General features: G+C 42.8%; 1 protein-coding gene across 1 annotated transcript in view; it reads right to left on the reverse strand.

The window, feature by feature from the left end:
* Positions 1–11,726, reverse strand: part of UBR5 (ubiquitin protein ligase E3 component n-recognin 5) — an 87,440-nt gene extending 75,714 nt beyond the window's left edge. The window contains exon 1 of the mRNA XM_041412549.1: positions 10,813–11,726. Coding sequence (XP_041268483.1) covers positions 10,813–11,726 — 914 coding nt within the window. The remainder of the gene's footprint in view (positions 1–10,812) is intronic.
* Between the last annotated feature and the right edge of the window lie 13,958 nt (positions 11,727–25,684).

Below are 25,684 nucleotides of genomic sequence, written 5' to 3' on the forward strand. Positions count from 1 at the left end.
CCTGGGCAACCAGCTGTAGATGGCCTCGCCTGGGAATGGGACCAGATGATATCCAGAGGTCCCTTCAACCTCAGCCATTCTGCAATTGATATTGAGAACTTAATGCTTCCAAGATGTGATCTCCTTATATTTGACTTGAAGGCCCAGCAGGAAAAGAAGGGGATTTGCCATTGAAAAGCTAGGAGCTCATGTTTTGCTGTACAGAATCCCTCTATGGTCAGTGACACAGGAAAAAAGTTACACCAGTGAATCAGGAAAGTGTCAGAGAGTTACACATTCAGTAAAAAAATTCATGGGTACTTAAATATCCAGCTGGAAGTACTCTGCTTCTTTAGCAGAAACAGCAAGACCGGGGGCAGACACCTATAGAATTTGTGAAAGGCCTCTAACTAGCAATGAATTCTTAAACTGGGCAACTGGTTCCTCTAGTTCAGAATCTACTTACACCCTTTCTTCAGATTTAAGTGACACTGAAAACACCCCCCTCTGAATAAAAAACCATAACCCCACACCACAGTGCAGAGGATGGTCATAGCCTAGCTCAAGGGGAATACAAAGCCAATCATGCTTTTTGAATAAGCAAACACCCATAAGCTATGAAACAGCTATGAAACAGTCCCCTTTTCTGAAAAGAAAAAGCAAAAGAAGTTGTAGTTCACAATCTGAATACAAACAAGAAGAAATCACAAATGGTATGATCCTGACAGGACTGCCACAGAGGAGTTAACATCATGCCTACAAGTTATTTAGCACATTACCTTGAGGATTTGGTAGTGAAGTAGATCTATAGCTACAAGTTGCCTAAACACCTAGTGTTGTTTCTGGGGGTAAAAAAAGAAAATACACTACAGGAGAATGAGTCAGACTCAATCTGACGTCCTTCTATGGCAGTAGATTCCCAAAAGCATAGTTTGCGAATCCAGACAGAAATCTACTCTCTGGTACAGAATGCATCAAATCATCATTTTGTGGTCCCACATTCTGTTCAACTGCACAGTCCTTCCAGCTGTTTTGTTTAACATTTACCAGAAGGCCATGTCTTTAGCCAGAACACCACAGCTAAACAACTGGATCAACCAACTCAGTAGGGTGAGTTCTGAATCTTAAAACAATTAAGGCTGTAAGCTACTCAACTATCCATCATTTTAGGAAGTATATCCTCTTGTGATAATAAAACATGAATAATGGGAATTTAGAACCACATGGTTATAAATTCAAGGATACTTGAAAAATGCACACATGATAATAGCATGAGCAGTGTTATTACACTGAACAACAAAAATTGCTAGCTATCAAAACACAGCTAGGAAGCTGTATACTTGTTTAACTAGAATGAGTGAAAATTAAAAGATACCATTAAGGCAAAGAAAACTAAAAATCCCATTTTTACAGTCAGAACATTGCCATAGTGATTCCATTAAAAATGCTATCAAAATAAAAATCCAGTCACTGAAAATCACAGAACCTTTTTGTATCCCATTGTGGTAAGATTGTTAATGTTCCTTCAGGAGTTCATTACCAGCCACCAGGGAGGCTGTGAATTCACCAGCATACCAGCTTAAAGCCTGGAGAGCCAGATTCTGGACCCAGCTGAGGCTACTGCAGGAACCCAAATCATCTCTTCACCATTTTCCTTTGCTCTAAGCTTTTGGGAGCTGTGATCACTTTGTGCATAGTTGGAAAATGGCCTTTGATTACAGCATTCAAATGCTACAAAAATACTTTTTAAAGTAAGAACTGTCACATTGTTAAATTGTCTTGACTAGAGAAAAGCAACTGTATGTTTTGTACAAGTGATTTTATTAAAAACAAAGCACAAACAAGAACTGAATTCTAATTGCTTTGCTATAAAGTCCAACAACCTTATTCTCATTCTGAATTAGTTTTAGCAACAGGGAAAGATCACTTAGCATGTCCAGTCCTTTACTTGCCAATTCCTCCAATTCCAAGCTTTGAAGTATTCAACAAAAACTCTGACATCACAATGTTATCTGCATGTCACTTTTGCAAACTTGCTAAAAACTGCCTTTTAAATACCAGACCTCCTCCTCACACTGCTCTGTCTTCCACTAAAAACACATCTTCATAACCTTTCTCTCAGACACTGCATCTTTGATTTAGATAGGAATGGACCGAGGCCTGGAATAAAGAGCAGAGAGCAAGCACCACACCAGAAAAACAAGCAGCCAAATCGCTTTGTCTGATGCACAGTGCAGGCAAAATAAGAAACTCCAGCTTCTGATGTGCACAGCTCATCCCAATACTTTTTTGCACTGCTAAAACAAAACAATTCTATTTTCCATCTGCCTGCACCCCGGCCATGAAACTCCAGGGGCTTCCCTCAGTGTAACCAGCGTCCTGGTTCCCCTGGAAGAGCTCAGGAAGCAGCACACTGAGTACCTCCTAGGGCCATATTTTTTCTGGTAACAATCTTGCCAGATACAGATTGTGCACCACAAGAGAAAAAAACCAAACTTTGGCCATTCCAGCAAAAGAGCCCGTTAGTCCCCAGCCTTCCCATGAGGAACAGGGCACTCCTTGGCAGGTTACCTCCTGCCTACCCAATCTGCCCCACAACGACAAGATGTTATGATCCATCTCATTTGAAAGTTTAACTAAGTACCTTTAAATTACTGCTCTAGAGACAGACACATTTTGCCAAAGTCAGTGAATTGTGTATACAATGACTTAAAAAAATGGAAAATGAGAGAAGAAAAACTGCTGTTAATAACATACTGTGGTCAAAGCCGAAGAAAAGAGTTCCAACAACCTAAGAAAGATCTTTATTAAAGATCAGACAACAATAACTCACACTAAAAAAATATGAAATGGATTAAAAGCCATAAATTCTCTTCAGAAGAGCATATCTTGATATTTACTAGAGAGAAAAAATACAGCTCTGACCATTTTTAGGCTGGATAGAGAATAGCAAGAATTTAATACAATAAATGAAAGAATAAATACAGAGACACACTTAAGAAAATTAATTTTGCAAAATGAACAAGAAATTAAAATGGTACCACCCTTACTGAAGGAAGTGACAAACTCCAATGGCTTCAAGCAAAAGCAGAGTAAGGTGTACATTCAACTTTATTCCCACAGGCAAATACTTATTCTCCAGCTAAGTTTTTGGAAAAATGCTGTAACACAAACATCTGTTTATACAGACTCAATGTCAGATTCACGCTCACACGTACAGAGTGAAATTACAATTTTCAGTAAAATCCAGAGATCCCAATCAAGATTCATTTCACTGTATCAGAACTCCCTACCTATACAGAGAGATAATCCATGCCAAAGGTGAAAAAGGTGAGAGGTTGAGGAAACATAATGGATAAGAGACAATGAAGCACAATGAAAGATGGTACGCCAATATTTAAAATGCTGGTTTATGACAGGTTTGAATTAAAGTAATCAACTATTACAGCACATATAGAAAAAAGATAAAATTAGCATCCAGCTTAACTAGAGATGATGGCAAACATGCTGCAGAAAGTAACAACAGCAAGACCCAGGTACAGAGCAGTTTCTTTCTGGGCTATCTTCTAATGAATAGGCAAATTACAGCTGCATGGCTATTATCACCCTCAGCTATTCGAGATATTCTGAACTGACTCATCTGACAAACAAAAAACACACTCTCTCAAATGTGGATTTTTTTGGGGGCTTTTTTTGGCTGAACACAATTTCAGCAACCTTGGTACCTTTATCTGCTGCATTACACTACTGCTGCCACAAATTAAACTGGCAGACCTCATGGTTGGCAATAAAACAAGAATGATAACAAGAAATCCCAACACAGCTAATGTCCAAAATAGCACTCATCATGGAAATGTTTTCAACGTTTTTATTCTGCACTCTTTCATAAACACCATAATGTAAAAACTACTTCAGAAAGACAGACCAAAATATCTTTGGGTATCTTTTCTGATAAAACCAGTAACCAGTTTAATGATCAAAAGCTGTCCAAAACAACATTACAGAAAATACATGTTTCATCTCCACTGTAGATAAAAGCAATTTGAGAAATCACCTCAACTGGCTTGGGATTACAAAAACCAGCCAGTTAGACAAACTAAGATGCTACACCGAAAATCATTTTTAGAACTGCAACAAAATAATCAAGTTGGGATTTTAAATATTCACTGTATCAACATGGATTGCTGCTGTAAAACACACTCCACTTTAAAGTGCAGCAGCTAGGATTTGCTGAAAGACTGGGTGAAGCATATTTAGCATGAGAAATTCCCCTGACAAGTGCTGGGTGTAGCAGTGAGACTTGTGAGATGAAGACAAAATTTTCAAAGACAGCAAATTTAATGGTTACATCTCCATCTAAAACTGGCAGTTTTAGATGCAAATGCCTAAATGCAGACAACCAGTGTTCCCACATTAAACCTTTCTGTTTAGGTTTACAGTATGTTTCAACCGTTTAGAGCTGTCACACTTCACACCTTTGTATCAGTGAGTATGTGTTCTCTCCTATATAAAACAAAAAGATTCTTTAAATTGAAGCAAAATACTAATTTCCCTAGAGGGGAAGGGTAAGAGAAAAGAAAGCAATGTTGGTGACCTGCATTTTTTAAGCACAGAAAGACTTTCAGAAATAGAGCACACAGTTTATTGTCAAAATAGTTCTATGCCAGAAAGAGCAAATAAGATCTGAAGTTTGGATAATTATTCCTGTAATGGAATACCTAATGCTGTGTCATCCTCACTTAAACTGTCAAGCTTAAGGGTCTGGAAAAAATACACATGTGCACTGTGAAAATTAGATTTGTGCATTTATTTCAACATCTTTTTTCTCCAAATTGTTCCTCCCAATTTAAAATCCTCTAACTACTGCAACCAGGCCTTGTCTTCAGGTTTTCTCTGGGGCACACACAGATGCCAACTATTGCAGTCTCCTATGGGGAGTTGTTGCCAAGAGCCAAATCCTTAGTGGACTTCAATGAACTCAAGGTTAAAAAAAAGTCTGTACAACTGAAAAGCACAAGTAGTTTTTCTGTATATGTTTTTTTTTTCCTGCATAAATGGCTGTTGATGTGGAGAAAGACAAAACAGCAGCTTTGACACTAAGCATCTTGCAAAAGTAACTGCAAATTAGATTGCTGCTAGTGTAATCACTAAAACAAAATACCTTGAACCCCCTTCTCTTCTTCATATAAGATTCAAATACACAATACCACCTATTTAAGTCACAAATTATTAACTGTGCCAGGAATGTGAAAAGGCAGCTACAATACCTTGCAGTTTGCCAAGCTTAGGTACATCCTTGGTTGTTTTTCCTCAAGTGTCAAGTCATTTTTCATGTAAGTATAATTGTGTACTAAACAGATATCTACTTTAGATAGTTGAAGAACGAAAGTGTTACACCCTTCACATTTATTTTTTTGATTGAATCACAAATGTGACAAACATCCTACATGGCAATCAGAATATTTCATAAATACATACTATACCAAAAATTACCTCAAATGCATGTCATTGTTTATAGTTTTTAACTTTTACAAATATTTAGCACATAAATGTTGTTGACTTACTGTTCTTAGAATTGAAAATGTTGTTCTCTGACAGCTTTGACTTGCAGTGCCAGCCTTAAAATACAGCTACTAATATCTTAGTCAATTAGTCTTACTTTATTATTGGTCTAACAAATATGCTCAAACCTTACATACGATTTGAGAAGGAAAAAGAAAGCAACATTTGTGCCCCAATTACTATTTTTCCAAATTCCTTGTGACAGGTCACAACTACTCTCAGCCCAGATCACATTCACAGCGCAGTTTCACATTACAGTAGCCAAAATAAACTTGCTGCTTTCAAAATGGAAGGAACTCAACCCTGCTTCCTCTTTCCCGTTCTTCACTACCAACTCTCCCTCCTGCAGCACTTTGCAAAATATTCTGACGCGCACTCAACAAGGAGATAAACCAGCTCAACTTCTTAATGCACTGAATTATATTTACTTCACTTTACCAGGGCTATCTTTATATCATTTTAGCAACTGAAGTCAGTTTCCTATGGGATCAGAAACTTACAGTTAGTGCAACGTAAGAGGCGGGGAAAACAAACCTCCGCCTCCAGAACAGAGCAATTACTGTGACTTACAACATCTCAGGAAAGTTTCAGCAAGAACATTCACAGACAATTACATATGTACTCTCTAAAAAGCAGCATCTGGGGTGTAGCACGCAATTGCAATTAGAAGAGGACCCTGGCAAAGTCCAAAAAGGCCTAGACTGCTGGCCTATGTAAAAGTAACCTTCCACATTCAACCAGACATGAAATAACACTGTACATTCTGATGCTTAACCTCCCAAATTATTGTTCTTAAATAACAATACTAAGTAAGATCAAATCCTAATGCACTGCTGCACGTATGAATTTTGTAACAGTCTATGTTACCATAGTGGTGGTGCAAATCTTTCGAGGCAGCCAAACCATTTTATATTTTAAAAAGTGTTTCCATCTAAGAAAGAGTCTGATGATAATAATAATGTCATGACAGTCATACTGTTCCCTTCTTCTCTTCTGAAAGAGCACAATCTAAATTTAGATACGCTTTCAAGAAATTAATCCTAAAACCAAGTTCAACACTTTGCCTGTTACTAAAGTTTATCAAGCAGCTGTAACTCAGGGAATTCAAACAATACATCAGTTAAGGCTTCCCAGTAATTAAACCACCTATTCCTGTTTGAGGTGGGCTACGTGCACTTTTGCTAAGTAGATTATGAAGAGTTTAAAGCATACCAAAGCAAATCTCTTAAGATAAAAGAAGTACTGTATTATCTGCACAAAACTTGCAGATTCTCTATTTAAGAACACATCTGTCAATCCCTTCTTTTCCCCAACTTGGGGCAGCAATGCAGATCCCAGGTAAGTAACAGCAGAGAAGTTTGTGCTCAGGCTGCCTTCCTCTACACAAGAGGACAGTTACTCTCCCAGCACGCCTGGGGACGTAGCAGAGGGGGTTCAGGTCGTGCAATATCGCTTTAACATGAACACTTGCATTTTCAGGAGCTCTCCCTCCCTCCCTGTGCGTGGCTGCTGCACACGTGTGGGGCCAAGACACCAGCTCCACATCCCTGCTGGCTCCCTGCACAGCCACACCACACCCTACGCCAGCTCCTTCCAGCAACATCTGCTTGAGATTTTTAACAGATTTGCTCATCAGTAAATGCGAGGGGGGTGGCGCTTGCCAGAGCAGCAGCCACATATTCACAGATCACTTGCACGGTACTTTAAATTGATGTGCAGATTAAAAAGGTATGTTCTTGCTAGCTATTTTTTCCACATAAATTCAGAGCGTGCAAACAATGCAGGCAATGCAAAGTACACAACTTAAATTTTCAGTTCAGGCACGGCCTAAAGTAAGTAACATTCAAATAACAGAGACAGGCACTGAATGTATTATTAAGGGAAAACAAAGCCATGTAAAGAACGAGATCATCCTTTCTTCCCCCAAAGCTGACTCTACATACAGACTCGCTGAAGCTTCAAATTAACTTTTCTCAGGTGTGTTACTGGTTTCAAAGATGTCATTGCCAGAAAACTTACTACATGACACTTCTAAACCCTCATATTCAGAATACCCTCTATTTAACCAAATTCATTAGATCTCATCTTCAGGAGGAGAGAAAAGACCGCATTAACATTGTGTCAATAACCACTTCAAAAATTACATCTTACTCTACACTAGGACTTAAATGGTTTCGCTGACAAGAATTTTCTTAGTACAAGGTAAAAACAAAGTCAAAGCTTTGACATAAATCTCGTCTGTGAAGGTTAGTTCATGTATGGAAGGCCATTTCTGTAAGGCGAAAGACTCCCCTTCTCCTTCCCAGAGCAGCAAGTTAAACTGCTCCTGTGAGGTTTCATAACAGCCAAGAAAAGGCTATTTGTCATGGTTACACCCACTTCCTAGCCCAATATAAAATTAAGAAATATACTAAGAATTTACTAAGATTAACTTATCTATGAAACTGTGTCAAACTTCCTTCACAAAGCACAAAGTCTCCAACCCTGAAAGAGGTGGATAATTGACAAAATATACCTAACACCCACTGCAGCAGAAGCTGGACACCTCTTTTTCAAATACTAAAGCCATTAATTATTTACATCCCAAATATCCTACCGAGTTGTTTCTCAAACTGCAGGCCATACTGAATTTTTCTCCCATAAAACTCCTCATATTCAGTTTGCAGACAACAAATGGCTTGGGGAAAAAATTCCAAGTCACCGGTCTTCCTTAATAAACATACTAGAAAAACCTTAATTACCTCAGTTCATCCTAAACAAAAGCTTAACCTAGTATCCATTTCAAAAGATGAATCCTAATACAACTACAAAATTAAGTATGACCTTGTCCTCTGTGAACTCTTGTCAGGGTCACCAGCTCCCAGACATCTGAGTGAAGAAGTCAACACTGTTTCAGCTAATTCGAGAGAGGACTAATAATTACCATCAAGGTGCAATACTAACCTACATTTTCAAAAACACTAGCTAAGAAGTATTTTCAGATGATGAGTAGATGTGCTCAGGAGTCCTCCAATTATTTGTGGTTCTACAGCTACTTTCTCCTCTTTTCTTTGAGGTGTTTTGCCATTCTCACAGCTGCTGCATGAATAAGCGTGATAACAAATTACACAGAAAACCTAGTAAGAACTGTAGAACAAAATGACAGAAAATGCACCAAACCAAACTGGAAAAAACTACTTCCTCACATTTTTTTGACTACTCAAGAGCAGAGCAATACTTCAGGAGAAGGATGGTTCCCAAAAACCACTGCCTTTATATATCTACACAGGTTATTAAGCATAACGTATCAAACACTTGATTACAAAATTCAACAGTGTCCTGTATCCTGAACACACAGGGACTGCAGCAATAAATGCCTTGGGTTTTAAGTGATTACTCCTCAGAAGCAGAACACAAATCCATTACTGAAAGCATTCAATAGAGAAATACGATCGCAAAATCTGATTTTCAGAAACAACTATCATTCAGAATAGAGACAGAAAAAAAACCCTGACTGACCACTGGCTGCAGCACGGACTCAAAAAAGCCTATAAAATGAGAGAGAAAAGAAACATCACAGAGACACGAGATGTTCCAAGATCCTAACTTCCATGAGTATGTGTATGAGAATTTATTAAGCTATCTAGATCTTGATCAACATTGACAGAATAGTAATAAGCAGCACTGCTACTGATAAAACTGAACTGGCATTTCCAGCACATATGTGTGTGCCTCAACCCTATTTATGAATCATTCTGATTTCACTGCATTACAAGTTCTGATACACAGCTACTGCACTTTTAGTAAAATTACATTTATGAAGTCGAAATTTCTGACTTGCAGCTCAGATCAAGGAGTCACTTGATTTTTCAGAATAGTCACTACCTAACAGCACTGCTACAGCTTTCTCCATATATTAATTACCACCCATTTTGAAGCTTCCTGTATCAAAAAGTAGGTGTAAAAGCTGCTGCTGTGGTAAGAAGAAAAAAAAAATTTAAAAAAGAGAAAACATTATGAAGACTGAAAGGGACTTCTATTTTATATAAATATATCAACAGAAGATATAACATTAAAGAAAAAACATATGAGCTCTCTCACTTGGAGCAAAGAGTGATAATTACATGCTAAATGTTTTCTAAGGCCCTATCAACATAAAAAGAAAAAAAAAAGAAAACCCACTGGGGTCCTTTCAAGTTCAAAGGCCTAGATCTTACTCCAAACCAAAACAGTGCAAGCAATAAGTCCTAGTACAGCATCATCTCCCAGTTTGTCACTCTAAAGGAAGACGGTCTATGCCAAATTTGAATGCAGTACCTATGGAGAAAAGCAAATCAACTCTGTAGGAATGGCTAGGCCTCCAAGGAAGCAGGATTCCATAAAATGCATTATCAGGCTATGGGGAAAGAATACAGTTCACACTAACACACTTCAGGTTTTAGATCTGTTTTATCTATTTTTTTTCCCCTGTGTAAGCATATAGACTATGTAGTTAGGCAGAAATTCCGTCTTCAAAACTACCCATTTTCCACACTGTACACGCTCAAATCTCACCTGCTCTAAGAGGCATCTCAGCAAAGCCCAGTCTAGGAAAAGTGACATAACTACAAACAACTGTGAAGTGACCTGGACCCTGACCTACTGGTGGTATCAAAACCAGGAGAATATAACCAAGAGCTCATGCTTTTTAAGACTTAAAAATACTTAAATATTGTTCAGAATCATTAAATAACATTTATCTTTCGTGTAAAAACACTTTAGGTTTCTATCCAGTGATGGTTAAAGATCACGATTTATTCACACATAAATTTGTGAGAAATTAAAGATGAAGTTTTTAAGAATTCCTGTATAAAAGAGCAGACGCAAAATTTGCAAGCTATTACACATACCATTAGCAATTGCTATAGAAGAAATATTTAACAACCACACAGATCTGTCAAATAAACGTCAAGCAGTGAAGAAAATTTGGTTCGTGGATTCATTTTCTCTCAAAGCACTCCAGTTTCTCCCCAGCCTGCAATTTCTCTCCCCCAGTCCCACAGAAAGTTAGCTGCGCGGTTTCCAGGCTGGCAGCTGTCGTGCCCATCTCAGCCAAGCCGCACACCATCGGTGATTTGGAGACCGGGCCTCCTTTTGTATGGAGCACCGGCTGCGCGAGCGGGGAAGGCAGCGCACACCGGCGCTGCGTGTGACAGCGCTGCCGCCTTTATCCCCGCTCCCGTCATTCTCTCACACACCGCGATCCCCCAGGCGCATTGTCTGCCTCGCTCCATCCCTGATTAACATGGACACCTTCTCGTTCCTCCGCCAGGGATCCCCGGGAACCCGCTTCCTCGGCCAGGGAACCCCGGCAACCCCTTTCCTCGGCCGGACGCCGGGATTTCCCTGGCCGGCCGGAGCCCCCGCCGGGCCCGCGGCGAAAGTCGCGGCCCCGCAGCGCCGCGCGGGGCGAAGCCGGGGGCCGGGCACACAATGGGGGCGGCGGGGGAGGGGGCTCTCGGCCTCCGTCCCTCCCCCGGGGTGGTTCGGGGCCGCCCGGCGGAGTCTAGGGCTCTCGGCGGCCGCGGCGCTGCGGGCGCGGGGCGGGGCGGAACGGCCGCAACGGCGCCGCTCGGAGCTGGGCCCGCGCCGCGCTCACGCACGCACCGCCATCTTGGCTTCCAGCGGGCCCTTCTCCCTCCCCCCTCCCCCGCCCTCCGTGCGCCGCGACAGGGAAGGGGCGGGGCTCGGCCGGCGCGCGCGGCGGCGCGCGTGCAAGCCTCGTGCTGACTGGCGCGCGCGGCTCCCTCCCCTGCCACTAAGCGCGCCACCGATTGGCCCGGTGCGTCGCCCTCGCGGCGGGCCGCGATGACGTCATTGCGCAAGAGGGACGTAAAGCACCACGTGCCTGCCCCCGCTCTCTCTCCCCCCGCCCCGGAGCGGCTCCCGGCGGGCGGCGCGCGCGGCTCCCCTGAGGCGCGGGGCGGGAGCGGCGCCGCTTCCTCCGGGCCGGGGCGGCCGCGCCGAGGAGCGGGGGCGGGCGGGGCCCGGGGGGGCACAGGGGGTCCCCCCGATGCCCGCAGGTGTTTCAAGCCCGGTGCCCGTCGGCACCCGCGGCCGCTGCTGGCTCTGTGCTTTCCAGTTGCGTTTCGTGTTGCATTTCTAGTCAGTCTTCCCTGCAGCAGCCGTGGTTTTTCACCATTTTTCAGGGAGGTTCCCAGAGTCATTAGGGTTGGAAGGAACCTCTGGAGATCATGCAGTGCAGCCCCTCAGCCAAGGCAGGGCCATCCGGAGCAGGTGACACAGGAACGTGTCCAGGTGGGTTTGGAATGTCTCCAGAGAGGGGTTCACATCCCGGGCACCCGTTCCGGTTCTCTGCCGGTCTCTGCCTAAAGCAGCTCTGCCTCACGTTGAGGTGGAACTCGTATTTCACTTGTGTTTCTGGCCTTTAGTCCTCGTCCTATGGCTAGGCACCAGCAAAAGGAGTCTGGCACCATCCTCTCGACACATTCCTTTGAGATATTTATGGCTTTGGTGCGGTCCCTTTTCAGTCTTCCCTAGGCTAGCTTGGTGGTACATCAGAATAAAAGGCACCACGCTGTGAAAGTCCCGGTGCCTCTGGCCTTGCATGCCTTCCCTCTGGACAGGGTTCGGCTGAGCTGTTCCACACCTTGCCAATGCGGCTGTTTTAACAAATTAACATGTCAATGTACTGCATGTTGAGTAGCAAAGTCAATAAAACAGCCATTTGTTTCTATAGAAACTAAACACCTTAGCAAGGATCGTACCAAGCTTTGATTTTGGTGTTGTTTTTTTTTTCTGGAATTTACTGCTTTTGCAGCCTGCTCTTGCTTGTTTTCAGGAAATCAGAAATTTGGAAAACTGGCTCGGAATTTTTTAGCATGTGAGGAATGATGGTAATCACATGATAGGGGTGCCAAAAAAAAATTCTAGAACCTAGTTCAGAGAGTTAGAATTGATTTCTGAGTCTGTATAATCATAAACACTAAAAATCTCTGTTTGTTCCCCCACTTTCTGACCTTAAGGAACTTTGTAACTTCCCATCTTCCACTCCCCTTTCTTCCTAGGCTCTTTTCTTATTTCAGCTGAAAAGAGCTAATCCAAGCATAGGCTGATGCAGCTGCTTGCTGCCCAGAGATTTGGGGGGTTTGTGAAGGTTTGTTTCCCAACTATCCCAAATGTGAGGAAATGTCATAGAATAAATACTCAATTGATGCATTCCGGATTTCTTAGATGACGTTTCTTCATATGTTCTGTTCTCAAGTGGCAATGATACTCAAATGCCTTCAAGAATACAAATAAGTAATTTGGTTTATCCTGGGAGGGAAATGCTAACAGTTTTCTGGAAATCTACAAGGCATGGAATAGCACTCGTTCTGTGTGGTAGTGAGACAGTGCAGTAGCTGTGCTTTTAAAAACTTGTAGGTCCAAGTTTACCTTTTTGCATTTTTTTCCTGTTAGGACAGAGCATAGAGTTTATTTATTTTTTAGTTCTGTGTTTGACTGTACCTAAGTTTGTTAGGTTTTTTCCTGCCTTTTTTTTTTCCCCAAAATCAGTCTTTATGCTTTCCCTGAAAATATTTGTGGTGTTTATCACAGTGATTCTCGTGAGCTGTGCTGACCTCAGTTATTTTATCAGAATCACTTGTATGTTTTGATAAGCACCTGAAAACCCTTGCTTCTCAATTCGACTATTTTTTTCCTAGACAAAAAAAAATATTTCCCTTTGGCAGCCATTTCTTTTTTCCATTGAGCAGTAGGAGGATGGGTCACGTGGATTCCCGCAGAGCCCTTCTGAATGCTGTCAAGAATTTTTGGTAGGTTTTGGGAAGGTCTAGATAATTATATTTGGGTTTCTATTCAAGATTTAGCTCTCCAAAGCGTTTGCATTTCCAAACACAGTGACTTGTTCTTTGGAATTCTTCAAGGGGATGGGTATAAGGAAGAGATTTCCATTGCTCTCTCCCTTCAACCATTAACACACAGCCTTTAAAAGTTAATGGCTCGTGGAATCCTGCTAGATACAGGAAGGGAGCTGGGAAAGCCCCAAGGGGTGCACATCTGTTAGGCCTCAGCATTCTGCTGCTGGCCGTTTCCAAGCAATCCTTTTCTGACGCTTTATTTATATTGTGTCTCAACCTCAGTTTTAGCCATTGCTTGTGGCTTTGCCAATGCAAACACTCAGCATGACCAAAATTTAAAAAAAAAAAAATTAAAACGGATTCCACTGGAACTTGTATTCAGAGCCAGAATAAACTTGAGCAGTGCAAATGTCAGCTCTTGTTCACACGAAGACTTTACACCGCTGTCTAAAACGGCAGCCAAGCATAGGTGAGAGGACACACAGCCAAGGGCTCAACTGATGATGTTATTCTGACAGGAGTTTGGAATATGGAGGATGTTCCAGCTCAAGGATGTGAGGCTGCATCTTACTGGCTGACTTTTGCATTACTGGGAAGTGGCAAGCATTGAATGCCTGCTTTGGCCACTTGTTTTTGGAAGATAATTACAGGAGTTGTAGCTTGATGGCCCTTTGATTATCTGAATTTGACTTCAAATATAATTGCTTTCTGATTGCAGAACTACTCATTCTTACAACTTGTATTTTTTAAAACTTCAAAATAGATGATTTGTCCGAAGTTCTCTCGATTGCCCCAGTCTTGGATGTGAGCGTCCAGTACTGAAATGTTGTTTTAAATTCATGTTTGCCAAGTCATGAAAAAATCCTTAAGAACCAAACCAGATTTTTTTTCTTTACAAAATGTATCTTTAAGACAACACTGTATGTCTTGGCCTAAGAAATTTGGCTGCCTACATTGCACAGCTCCTCCATGTGTAGACAGTGCTATTTTCAGGTCTGCAGGTAAAGCAGCGCTTCCTTATGAAGGTGCAGCTATAAATACACCAACACCCAACCAGCAGAACAAGTTTCTTGCTGATCTATTTTCTGTGCAAGAGTTTTGTCAACTTGGAAATACCATACAGAACTCCTGTGGGATCACTGCTGTCATGTCTGAAATTCAGTTTTGATGAGAGTCAGTGTTTCTTGAAGTTTTCAGACTGGTAGAAGCACATAGTTTGGCAAGGATCTCTGGAGGTCATCTTATCCAGTCTCCTGCTCCACAAATGTTCAGTTCCAGGGGATCAGGAACTTTCACATCAGAAAAAGCTTCTGAATAATATGCACTGGGACAGATTTATTCCCCACTGCTTGCTACGCAGCAGCTGCAGGCCTGGCGGATTACACAGAAGTCTGTTCGTTCTCAGGGGAGGGGACCTGCTGAAGATGGGAGGGTTGGGGCACGAGGACTGCAACGGACTTTGCTCTGTAAACAGTGGGAGCAGATGCCAGCAGGTGTACTAGAGGCTGATGGCTGCACCTGATGGGATGTGCAGAAGTCAGGGAAGAGGCCCTGAGTAGAAGAAAAGGCTTCGGGCAGTGAAGGAGAGCTCCAGAGTGCACTTTCCGGGCTGTTAAATCCAGATATCAACAGAGATGGCATCAGGCTGGCACTGTAAGATTGTATTTTGCTCTGGAAGAAATGAGGCCAGCATTCCTAGAAGTGTCAGGCAAGAATGCTATGCAGAAAACTGCAGTTTCTAGATTGTTCCCAAGGCTGAAAAGAAGTTCCTATAATGAGCAGTAGAGTACATGGCAAGGTTTCCATCACCTTGTGTCACAGACTGAATCAAGGTAGCTCTTTCATAGCAAAGCTGATGAAAACTCATTTTCCATGGAACTTCTCTTACACTGGGATTTTCAATGTCTAATAGTGCACACAACATTTCTCTCTGTCCTGGGATTCTTCAGCAACTAAAAAAAGTTGAACTCAGCTTTGATCTTTATCTTTCCCCTAGCTGGAGGACTAGCTCTCCTGTTGCCTCTCCAATGCTTGGGTCAATTAAGCTAGCAGAGACCTCTGAGACCAGAAATTTGTGTCAAATTTTGGCTGAGACTCAGATATTCAGAAGTGAGTATGTGAGCTTTGACACACGGCCTGGACTGAAATACATTGTTTAAAATCAAGCAATTCTGGAGGTGCCTGATCTCCCTTCTCTTCCCTTGTCTGATCTGCTTTGCATTTCCTTTCCTCAGCTCTGCAGTGAAGGACTCCAGGGACAGAAATTAGGATTCTGCAAGAAATTTAGCCTCCAGGAAAGCTGGAGAGGGACTTTCTACAACCAAGGGCACATAGTAATGGCTTTACACTGGAAGAGGGCAGATTTAGATGAGAGATAAGGTAGAAATTATTCAGTGTGAAGGTGGTGATGCACTGGAGCAGGCTGCCTGGAGAAGCTGTGGATGTCTCATCCCTGGAAGCGTTCAAGGTTGGATGGGGCTTTGAGCAACCTGGTCTGGTGGAAGGTATCTCTGCTCATGGCAGGGAAGTTGGAACTGGATGTTCTTTAATGTCCCTTCCAACCCAAATAAGGAACATTGCTTCTCACCATGTTTGCAACCCCTTACTTGCATCTTTCTCTTCCAGCTCCTGCAGAGCTGGGCATCCCGGTGAGGATGTGTGCAGGAGCTGAGGGAGGAGAGGCTGTGGGCAGCCCCTTGTGTGACTGTCCCCGTAAGGTGGCATGGGCACAGCTGGCATGCACAGTGTACATGGTGGGTGTATCTCTGAGACTTCGTGTCACCTGGGCAGGTGTTCCTGCGCAGGCAGCTGTAAAACAGAGTTGTGTTCTTTTGTATCAGAGCAGCTTCCTTTAAGTTCCTGGTAAGGAAATAAAGAATCTGTTTGAACTTCGGCAACTTCAAGGTGGGCGTTTGTTCCTAGAGTGTTGTCTGTGTTCCCTAGGCAATTGCCTTCTCCTTATCTGTCTGCAGGCTGTCAAGGGAGTCCAGGTAATTAACTAGGACAAGAAAAGGGCTTTTTATTTTCCTATTAGTTTTATTTTATTGGGTTAGCTACTCTTGTCTTAACCATGTTTACCTTCAAAGAATGCAGTTTTGCAAAAAAAAAAAAATCACCATTATAAAATGTGTGAATGAAATGCATTCACAGCAATAGTTCTGTGTGGCCTTGATTCAGGTGCTGCCTTCTGAAATTACTGCAGAGTAAATTTGTTTCTAGCAGGGAAAGGAATGGAGACCTTCCAGGTCAAAAGCAAGTGAATTATTCCATGGACTCTAGTGGGGCCAGGATTTACCTTTCAGCATACGTACTTTCAGGCTGCTTTTTACCTGCTGTTCCTCTGTCATTAAATAGCCATTTTTCATGGATGGCTATTTATAATATAGGAAGAAATAGCAGATAGTTCTTGGGTTTTAATTCCCTTTGAAAAAAATAAAATGTAAACATTTCCAGAGAAGTTCAGTGCAGCACAAAGCAGCGGGTGCCAGTCCCCAGCCATCCCCCTACTGAGGGTGGTTTTGTTGGCCAGCTTTAGCTGTTCCTCATGGACTGAACATCCACAGCTTTCCCAGAGATAACAAGGCACTTTGGGAGCAGAGTTTCCCCTTTGGTTTTACCCCAAGGGAGGCCACGTTGTGTGCTCTCAGGCTGCTCCACAACATCAAACAGAAGAGGTGAGAGGAAGATGAGTTGTGAGCCCAAACTGCTGTTTTGAACAGTAGCACAGGCACACAGACAGAAAGCTGAAAATGCTTGTGAAACATCTCCGAAGCAGCCTCCGTTTACAGCTGGCACTTGAAGCAAACCAGAGGCTGTGTCATTTGAGAAGTGGCTTAAAAACAGCGGCTGTTCAGGAGAAATTTGGTCTGGCAAAAATGAGTGTACACAGAGGCTACAAATCCACCATCCCTTCTGAAATATTTCTTCCATATTTCAGCAGTTGGAGGTTCCCGTCAAGAGGTGCAGGCAAAGTGTCAAGCACAGCCCGTTCCCTTTAAACGATGGGTTTTGCTTCCAGGGATGACTGCACCTTCTGCTAAAAATCTTATGAGCTGTTTCTTCTTTGTTTCTCTCTTTCAATCACTAAGAACATTCACATAGAACAGGATGGTTGTTTTTTACTGTTCTTCCATGTCCCTATAGCATCATCCCTAGATGAGAACACAGTTGCAGTGGGTCTTGCAGCCAGTCACAGAAGTGATTAAATGTCAAAAAAAGTAGATGTTGAATTCATGTGAAGAGAGGCAGCTCCAACATTTGGTAGTCCCACAAAACAGGATTTTTATGGTGATGGTCCTTCAGTACTGAAAGGCAGAAAGAAAACTGCAATGGAGACAGTGGTCAATAGGAAATGCAGCACACAAAGACTGTGCTGGGAACTGCTTTGGCAGTTAACATTTAGCTTTATTGAAACCAATGGAGGAAAGAAAATATGAATAAATAGTGTGGAAGGTTTTTCTTCCATTGCAGTTAAGAGGAAAGGGACTGTCCTAGATTGCCAAGCAGATTGTATTCTCTTTGCCATCTGTATGGCAGTTGTCTTCTGTTAAGTGGGCAGTTTTCCTTATCTCTTCCATAACCACTCCTCCCTCCCGGGAGACATCTGCTGATAACAGGCTATGGAATGTCACTGCATGACTGACGAGAACTGCAGCATCCCATTGTGAGATGCTGCACCCAGAGGGAGGAGCCAAGCATTCCTACCAGGATATAATCGTGAGATTCTGGAACACCAGCACAGCTTCTCCACTGGATTTCCCAGAGGAACAGCTGCCTATTCTACTGGATCTTCAGAGGAAAATGACACCCTTTCTACAGGGTCCCTGCTCCAACAGAACCATCCCTGACCCTCCAGGAGGACTGCAGCCACAATTCCAATTGGACTGCTGCCAACACCCTGACCAACAGGGTGTCAGGTTGTATTCTGACTCTGTCAGTGTTGTTTTGGTTTACTGCATTGTTTATTTTCTGTTTTTATTTTCTTCCCTAATAAAGAACTGTTATTCCTGCTCCCATGTTTGCCTGAGAGCCCCCCTTAATTTCAAATTTATAACAATTCAGATGGAGGGTGTTTACATTTTTCCATTTCAGGGGAGGCTCCTGCCTTCCTTAGCAGACACCTGTCTTTCCAAACCAAGACAGGGACACAGTTAACTGATGGCTGAACGTTTTATTGTGAATAACAGCAATTGCAACAATGTTGCTTATGGCTGCCTATGTGTTGGCCATATTTCTATAGACAGGCAGGTAGCTGACACGAAACTGCAGGCCGATTTGCACATTCAGAATTACTTGCTACTAACTGAACATACAGGTAGTTTCACTTGCCTTCAGTTCACTGGGAACTGAGACTTTAATTATTGGGCCTTAAATGTTTAATACTGTATATATACTTTGTCTATTTTTTAACAAAAGTGTCAAGCAAAAGGTTTAGGTATTGCAGAATGGGAAAGGAGAAGAAATATGGCCCTAAGTCATCTCTGAAACATTTTCATGAAAATTGTGATGCCACTAGAATCTGAAGGAGGGCAGAAAAACTGAACTAAGTAAGGCAGGTATAAAACTTGTTAGCATTTGGCAGATCTGTTCGCTCATGAGTACATTCTTACACTTGGCCTTTCCCCCCGTACATTTTGTTCAACCTACCTAGACCCAGCTAAATTTGCCTGAAGTTTTCCTTGTCACCATGCCTTCCAGCTGGCAGGGGAACCCTTTGGCTGCTCCTCTGGGCAGAATGCCTGCTGGGCACACTGCTGATGTCCATTGGGAAATGTCTTCTTGTGTCACCTAGCTTTTGGGACAACAGAGGCAAGAGCACAAATACACTGGTTTGGGATGTCCCATTTAGAAATGCTGTTTATTTTTAGTGCACAAGTTACAGGCTTTTGCCTGAGGAATGTACAGAAGTTAATAGTATGTAAGGCACTAGGGCAGGAGTTCAAATAGGCTTCAGTCATAATGACAGGCAACTTATCCATTTGGCTTTCTATTTCCTAGGATTTATTCTGCTGTTCTGATAAGCTATGATTTAAAACACACTGAAGTGCCAGCACAGGTTAACAGCCCCTTTTCCTACACTGAAACACATCACTTAGAGTAGAAGGCACAGTGCTTTGTATCTGCCTCCCAGCATGAGGGAGAGAATAACTGAGAGGTATGGGGCTCTGCCCACAAAGACCACCTCACAGGCTGTCAGCTGAATTAGAGTGGGAATCAGATCCAGAAAACAGATACCTGAATTTAGGTGTCTAATCTCCCACACTAGGCAGTGGAGACTTAGTTATGGCAGTCGATGGAGCTGGGAGTGTGCTTCATCTGCGGAAATGTAGGTATCCATCCTCTGTTAAGCCGAATCCCTCCTGGCAGTGGGAGGTGGGACAGGAGCTCATCGTGTGTCGACACCTCTGAGTACACAGCTACAGCCTGGAAGCCCATCCCTGGTAAGGATGTGCTGATGACAGGAATTCAGTCTCCAGCTGCTGCATTGTTTCTGCAGGTTAATGAGAGGGGTGGGCTGGACCCCCCCCGGCAAAGGATGGAGCTGCGGAGCCCTCTGGAGAGCCAGAGAGTCTGAGCGTGTGTAGGCAAGCTTCATCCCCTCTGTGACCACATTAAACCTTATTTAGAAGTCAAAATGGCACTCAAGGCTGTGCAACAAAGAAACAACATCTCTCCGTTAAAATTATTTTTACAACCTCTATTGTTGAGTTCAGACAAATAGACTTAACCAAGCCTTCTTAGCATATGAAACATTAGTATTTGCCACTTATGTCTGAACCTATGTTTGAGATTTTATTTTCCAGACAAAAGAGTAATTTAAAATTATGCAAATGAGCTGCCAAAGCAAGGCATTATGCAGATTTGTGAGGCAGGCAGCAGAATGTTAACCCTTTGTGCTGCAGCTTGCTGTGGAGGGAGTGCTGCTGCAGCAGCTCTGCGTGAATTCCTTCCAGCCCTTGTGCTCTTTAATTACAACATTCCTGTGGCAGGGCCTGAGGTGTGAGGCTCCCCCCCTGCGCACCCCCACTGCCAAGTGGATTTAGGTGGATGGAAGAGCTGTGTTTGCTGCACTGTTCATCTCACAGTCCTGCCCAGCACAAGCTGTACACAAATCTGGTCTGGGCATCTCAGAAATGACAAGTGTTGTAACTGTCATCCGTGGTTTCATACGGGTTGTTTCCAGAATATTTGAAGTGACTGTCATGGGAGAAATATTAAATTGCTTTTCAAATGCCAGCACTGCAGTAACACTTTAAAAACAATTGACACTGTCAGCTATAAGTCCTCTAGCTTGCTGGCCTGGCTTGTATATACAAGATACACTAGCAGCCCTGACTTTCTGTAGAGGAAAGCTATTAAACAAACTCCATGTTGTGCTAATTTGTGGGTTCAATAGCTCATTATCCTACCCAGCTACAAAGGTGGTGGTAATAACTCTCAGTCAGAAATAGATGGATTTTGATAGAAATCCAAGGTCTGATCTGCTCCGCAAGTTTGCCCTGGTCTCTGCCAGGGCAAGCTGTTGTTGATGCCAACAGCTGACACAGCCACATTGGTGCAAGCACTAGTGCTGAGCAACAAATCCAATATTTTACAGCAGTAAAGTCTGGCAAATGGCAAGAGCAGGCAAATCCCCAACATGTATGAGGATGTAAGTGCAGCTGATCCCTAGTGGAGGTGCCTGATGATGGGTTAAAATAGTGGCAGCCAAGCCCAGGGAAAGAGGGAGGGAGTTCACATTAGGCAGTTTTGGAAGGCCTGGGTTTGTGCTTCAGTCATGCTCATGTGGATGCCACGCCCTGTGAATATTGGATTTGTTCAGCATCTGGCAGGGGTGGATCCTGGTGAGGGCAGGAAGGAGTCTGGCTTCAGTATGGGAGGACTTGAATCCACATTTCCTCCTGCACTCCAGTTTGCAGAATCATACAATAGAATCATACAATCATAGTTATTCATGGCTCTCTATGAGAGAGCTTACAGAGCAGTGCAGGTTTCAAGGAAAACACCAAGAATATGTATTTCTGTAGCGAATTACTTCAGGAACAAACAATGTCTCAGTGCTGCTCCAGGACACAGAAGTAATATGGGTTTCTCTCTTGCACCCTCTTACACCCAAATCATTTAAAGTTTTCTCCACTCACCAAATTACTCCCTCACTTTCTTTAAAAGGTGTCATTTCAAGCTGTCTGTCAGAAGCTGCCTGTCTCAACCAGCAATACTGAATAAACACTTCAATATGTTCAAACCTGGATGCTATTGGTGAATTTACAGGCTTAAAACCTATGGCCATTTTCAAACTGGATACACATGCATGCACACAAAGGTTATCTCAGTTTAGATGCTTTGGTTTTTTCTTGTTCTTAAGAGCATTTTTGGCTCAAAAATGTGATATCTCTCACATATTTGGAAAGAGTTATCCAAAGCACATGACCAACATCTGTTGGTTTTGATATGCCAGAGGAGCTATGTAAGAGATGCAGAGATCAGAGAATACATTGCTGCTGTGTATATTTGTTTTTAAATTTGGATTTTCTTTTCTGAATTTGGAGTTTTTCTACTGCTCAGCAATTTAAGCAATGGGCTGATCTGGTTAGTAAAAAAAAAAAAAAAAAAAAAAAAAAAGCAAGAAATCCACTTACATTGCTTCAGGTTTTGTTAGTTTTGGAGGAAAAGAATATAAGGATAGAAAGCTGAAAAGGATATAAATCAGACACTGCTGCTGTACTGCCAATGCCTGGCCAGCTTAAAAGAACTAAACTAGTTTAAATAGGCAGAAACACTGTTTTATGATGGCAAACAACATAACTGGAGCACCAAGACCATGGAAGGAAGTTGCTACAAAACCTCTGCTGTCCTCTGGAACAGCACCTATAAGACAGTTGTCACCACGTGCCAGCCTGGGCATTTCCTAAAACCAGGGGTGTAAAATTGTAGAAATCAATACCTTGATTTCTACAAATACAGCACCAAAAAATGCCTTACAGCTCATTTTAAGTCAGTGCAGCTTCAGGGGACTGTAAGCTGTTCCCAGAACCACCTCTGAAGACTCAACACTGAGGTCTTGTCCACAGTAACACTGAAGCCCTGACTTCTGTGTCTAGACAAGGTCTGCCCAGACTGCACTCACCTTAATTAGGTTCTTAGCAAAGATCTTTGCTTCTGTGAGCTCTAACCTTGCCCATGCTGAGATTTCAATAAGGTAAACTGTAAGCTAGACTAGCCCTCTGCAGGCACAGCCACGGAGTCTCTTTACTTTTGCACTGACCTGCACGGTGGCTTTGCCAGCAGAGATCTCCTGCAGGCATGCTGCCAGCTTAGGTGGATTCTCTGCTTGGGGATGCTTCAGAAAGTTGAGGGGCATCAATCAAAAATGTTACAACTGCAGGTCCACAGTGTCAGCATGCACGTGTCAAAATCCCAATTTCGGTACCAAGCAGTTGTAATTGTGATGAAATCTTAAGGATGGTATCTTAATCCTTTTAACACTTGATTTGTTTTGTATGGCTACTTCATAGTTTAACCAGTTAAGCCCATTTCTATGAGGAAACTGGTAGGTAAAAGATTGAGGAATCAACAGGGACCAGGTTTTTCTTTCATCATGAAGTCATCTGTCAGTGCAGCTCATGACTGGAATTAAGACAGGCAATGTCTATCAGGGGTTGCTAAGGGTTGCTTGTCTACACACTTCCTTGGTAGCATTTTGCAAAAATGAGTAATGTGAGGTAAAGTGATGGAGGAATGGCTGCTGTGAGCACAATGACCAGAGCTGTGAAATTCCTAGTCTGTGAAACTCCCTTTGTGTGGGAACTCCCCCGAAGGTGCATCACCAGCAAGCTCCTATTTGCCACCACCCATCCTTGTTATATACTTCATTCTGCACTCCTTGCCCACCTGGTGAAACGACCCATCATGCTACAAGCCATTAGCTCTCAAAAAGTGGACAAGGGGATTTCCTGCTCCTTCAAAGACAAGCAATAAATTAGGAGAAATAAGAAATACATGTTAAACCTGAGGACACTCCTTTAAAGAAAGATTCCTTTTATAACAACAGTGTTCATTCCACAACAAAGAAGGCACTCCAGAGAAGATGTGATGCTGATATGCAATACTGATACATGAAGTATGGGCTCTTACAGGATTTTCCATTCTGGTCTATCTAGTCTGTTGACACATAAAAAAGATCCAGATCTTCAGTTTAACTTTAAAAAACAAACCTCTTAGGAAATCCTTTTTTACACGGCATATAATTAATGTATGGAATCAACACAGGATATTCCTGACAGGTTTAGACTAGCTCTGCACTTGATGGTCTAACAGCCTTTTGAGCTGTGTCTCTGTGAGATGCTGTGGGAGGTAAGGCTCAAAACAGTGTGTAAGGCCAGGAACTCAGCTGTTAGTTTAAAGAAAAGCCTTTAGTTTCTGGAACAACAAAACTGCAAGAGCCATAGTAACATCTGGAGCTTTCTTTGTTCAAAGAAGGTTTTTTTCTGCATTTCAGAAAGGATTATATGCATGCACAGAAAGCAGTTCCAGTGGTGTTACTGGAGCAAGGTCACATCCAAAGACTCAGATTCCACACTTGATGACTCAGAAGATAGCACCCACATCACATGCTTTTACAGCAGTGACATCCACATCTGAGCGAGTTCTCTGCACCTTCCTTAGGGCAGGTAAGGATAAATGAGGACTCAACAGACTCAGCTGGATAGCTGCTGATGGGAATTGCCATATCCTAGCAGCACCCCTCTCCTTTGTCAGCTGCAGAGAAAATTTAAGAGGGAGGTGGATGTGTTCACTAGAGATTTGAAGAGGTTTGAAGAGGGTGAAACCCATCTAGGTGACTGCAGCTGGGGAGCGTTCTGCTTTCCCTGCTCTGAAGGCAGAGCCACCCCAGATGGTGTGCTGGGGGATACAGGTTCCACTTGGTGCTGGGTGACTGAAACAGGCCTCCCGTGTCCATCCTGCCCCTTTGGTAGGCACAGCTGCCCCGAAGCAAGGATGTGCTCCTCCCGTGAATCATCTCCTCAGCCATGCAAGTTAATGTGTCACTACATCTCTTGGTCTCTGTGCTCACTGCAGCCACGGGCCTAAGATTGGTGCAGAGCAGGCAGGACCTGGGCAGGTCTTGCTCAGATGCAGGACAGCTGAGTAGTGAGGAGAAACAGGAAAGGCAAGTTCAGAGGCTGGTGTGACACAGAGGAAGAAGGTGACGTAGTAACACAAGCGAGCAGACAGAGCCCCGTGCAGCCTAGTGCTGTCCCCTGGAGCCCTCCCATCAGGATGTACTATGGCAGCACCATCTCCAGCTGGAAATGAGAAGGGGTCTTCCCCAAAGTATCCAGCACAGGCAGAACTGTTAGAGACAGGATTCTGGAGCAAACCTAAGCCTCACTCATCCTTGTGCACAGGTAATTGCCTCTTCCAAAGCAGCAGCCCTCACAGACTGGGAGGTGCAAAACATCTGGGCCATCTCAGAGACCAGTGCTTCTGAAATCCGGTGTGATTGTTACGTTCATCAAAGCACAGGCTTAACTTTAAACTCCTCAGTCATACAAGTAGTTACTGCTGACCCTGTCTCACACCCTAACAGTGCTGCCAAAGGAGGAGGGAAAGAATTGAAATTTTATACCATGGCATATGGAGTGATTCAGAATTCTTCTAAAATGGAGATAGTGAGAATGTTTTTGTCAGGTCTTTGATCCCTTTCAAAAATAGAAACCCCTGGATGTGGTTAGAGAGGGCTCATGCTGTGAGCTGGAGTTTTTGTAATCACTGCTGACTGGAACTGCCTGTCAATCTGATTGGTGCATTTTTCCAGTCTGTTTTATAATACAATCAAATTGCTGTTCCCACATTGTAAGAGACACTTCACAAGTTTCTTGGGAGGGGACATCAAGCTCCAAGGCTAATTCATTTTTCCTCTCAAAAAAGAATTTTTCCATTTTTTCTTCTTAAACTATTTAATTTTATAATTACTCATAGAGGCTGAAAATTGACTCAACAAGTCTTGGGTAATGTCCAGGTGTTCTCCAGATTGGAAATCAGCAATTGAAAAGAGAAAAAATATAGAAGAAAAGAAAAATTAGTTTCAAAATTGAGGAACTTCTTATTTCATAGTACTTAAATAGTTAAACAACTTTTGTAGAGTGGCAGGTCAGGATGGATTTCCAGGTAGATGTTCACATCTCTGTAAGTGGCCCTAATCCGCTGCAGGAACAAGATAACAGAAGCCCTTTGGTTTTAGCCCCCAGCCTTATTTACCTCTGCTCTGAGAATACTGTAGATAAAACTTTTGAGACCCT

The sequence above is a fragment of the Onychostruthus taczanowskii genome, unplaced genomic scaffold (genome assembly GCF_017590055.1).
Source record: "Onychostruthus taczanowskii isolate IOZ18803 unplaced genomic scaffold, ASM1759005v1 scaffold4, whole genome shotgun sequence".
NCBI lineage: Eukaryota > Metazoa > Chordata > Aves > Passeriformes > Passeridae > Onychostruthus > Onychostruthus taczanowskii.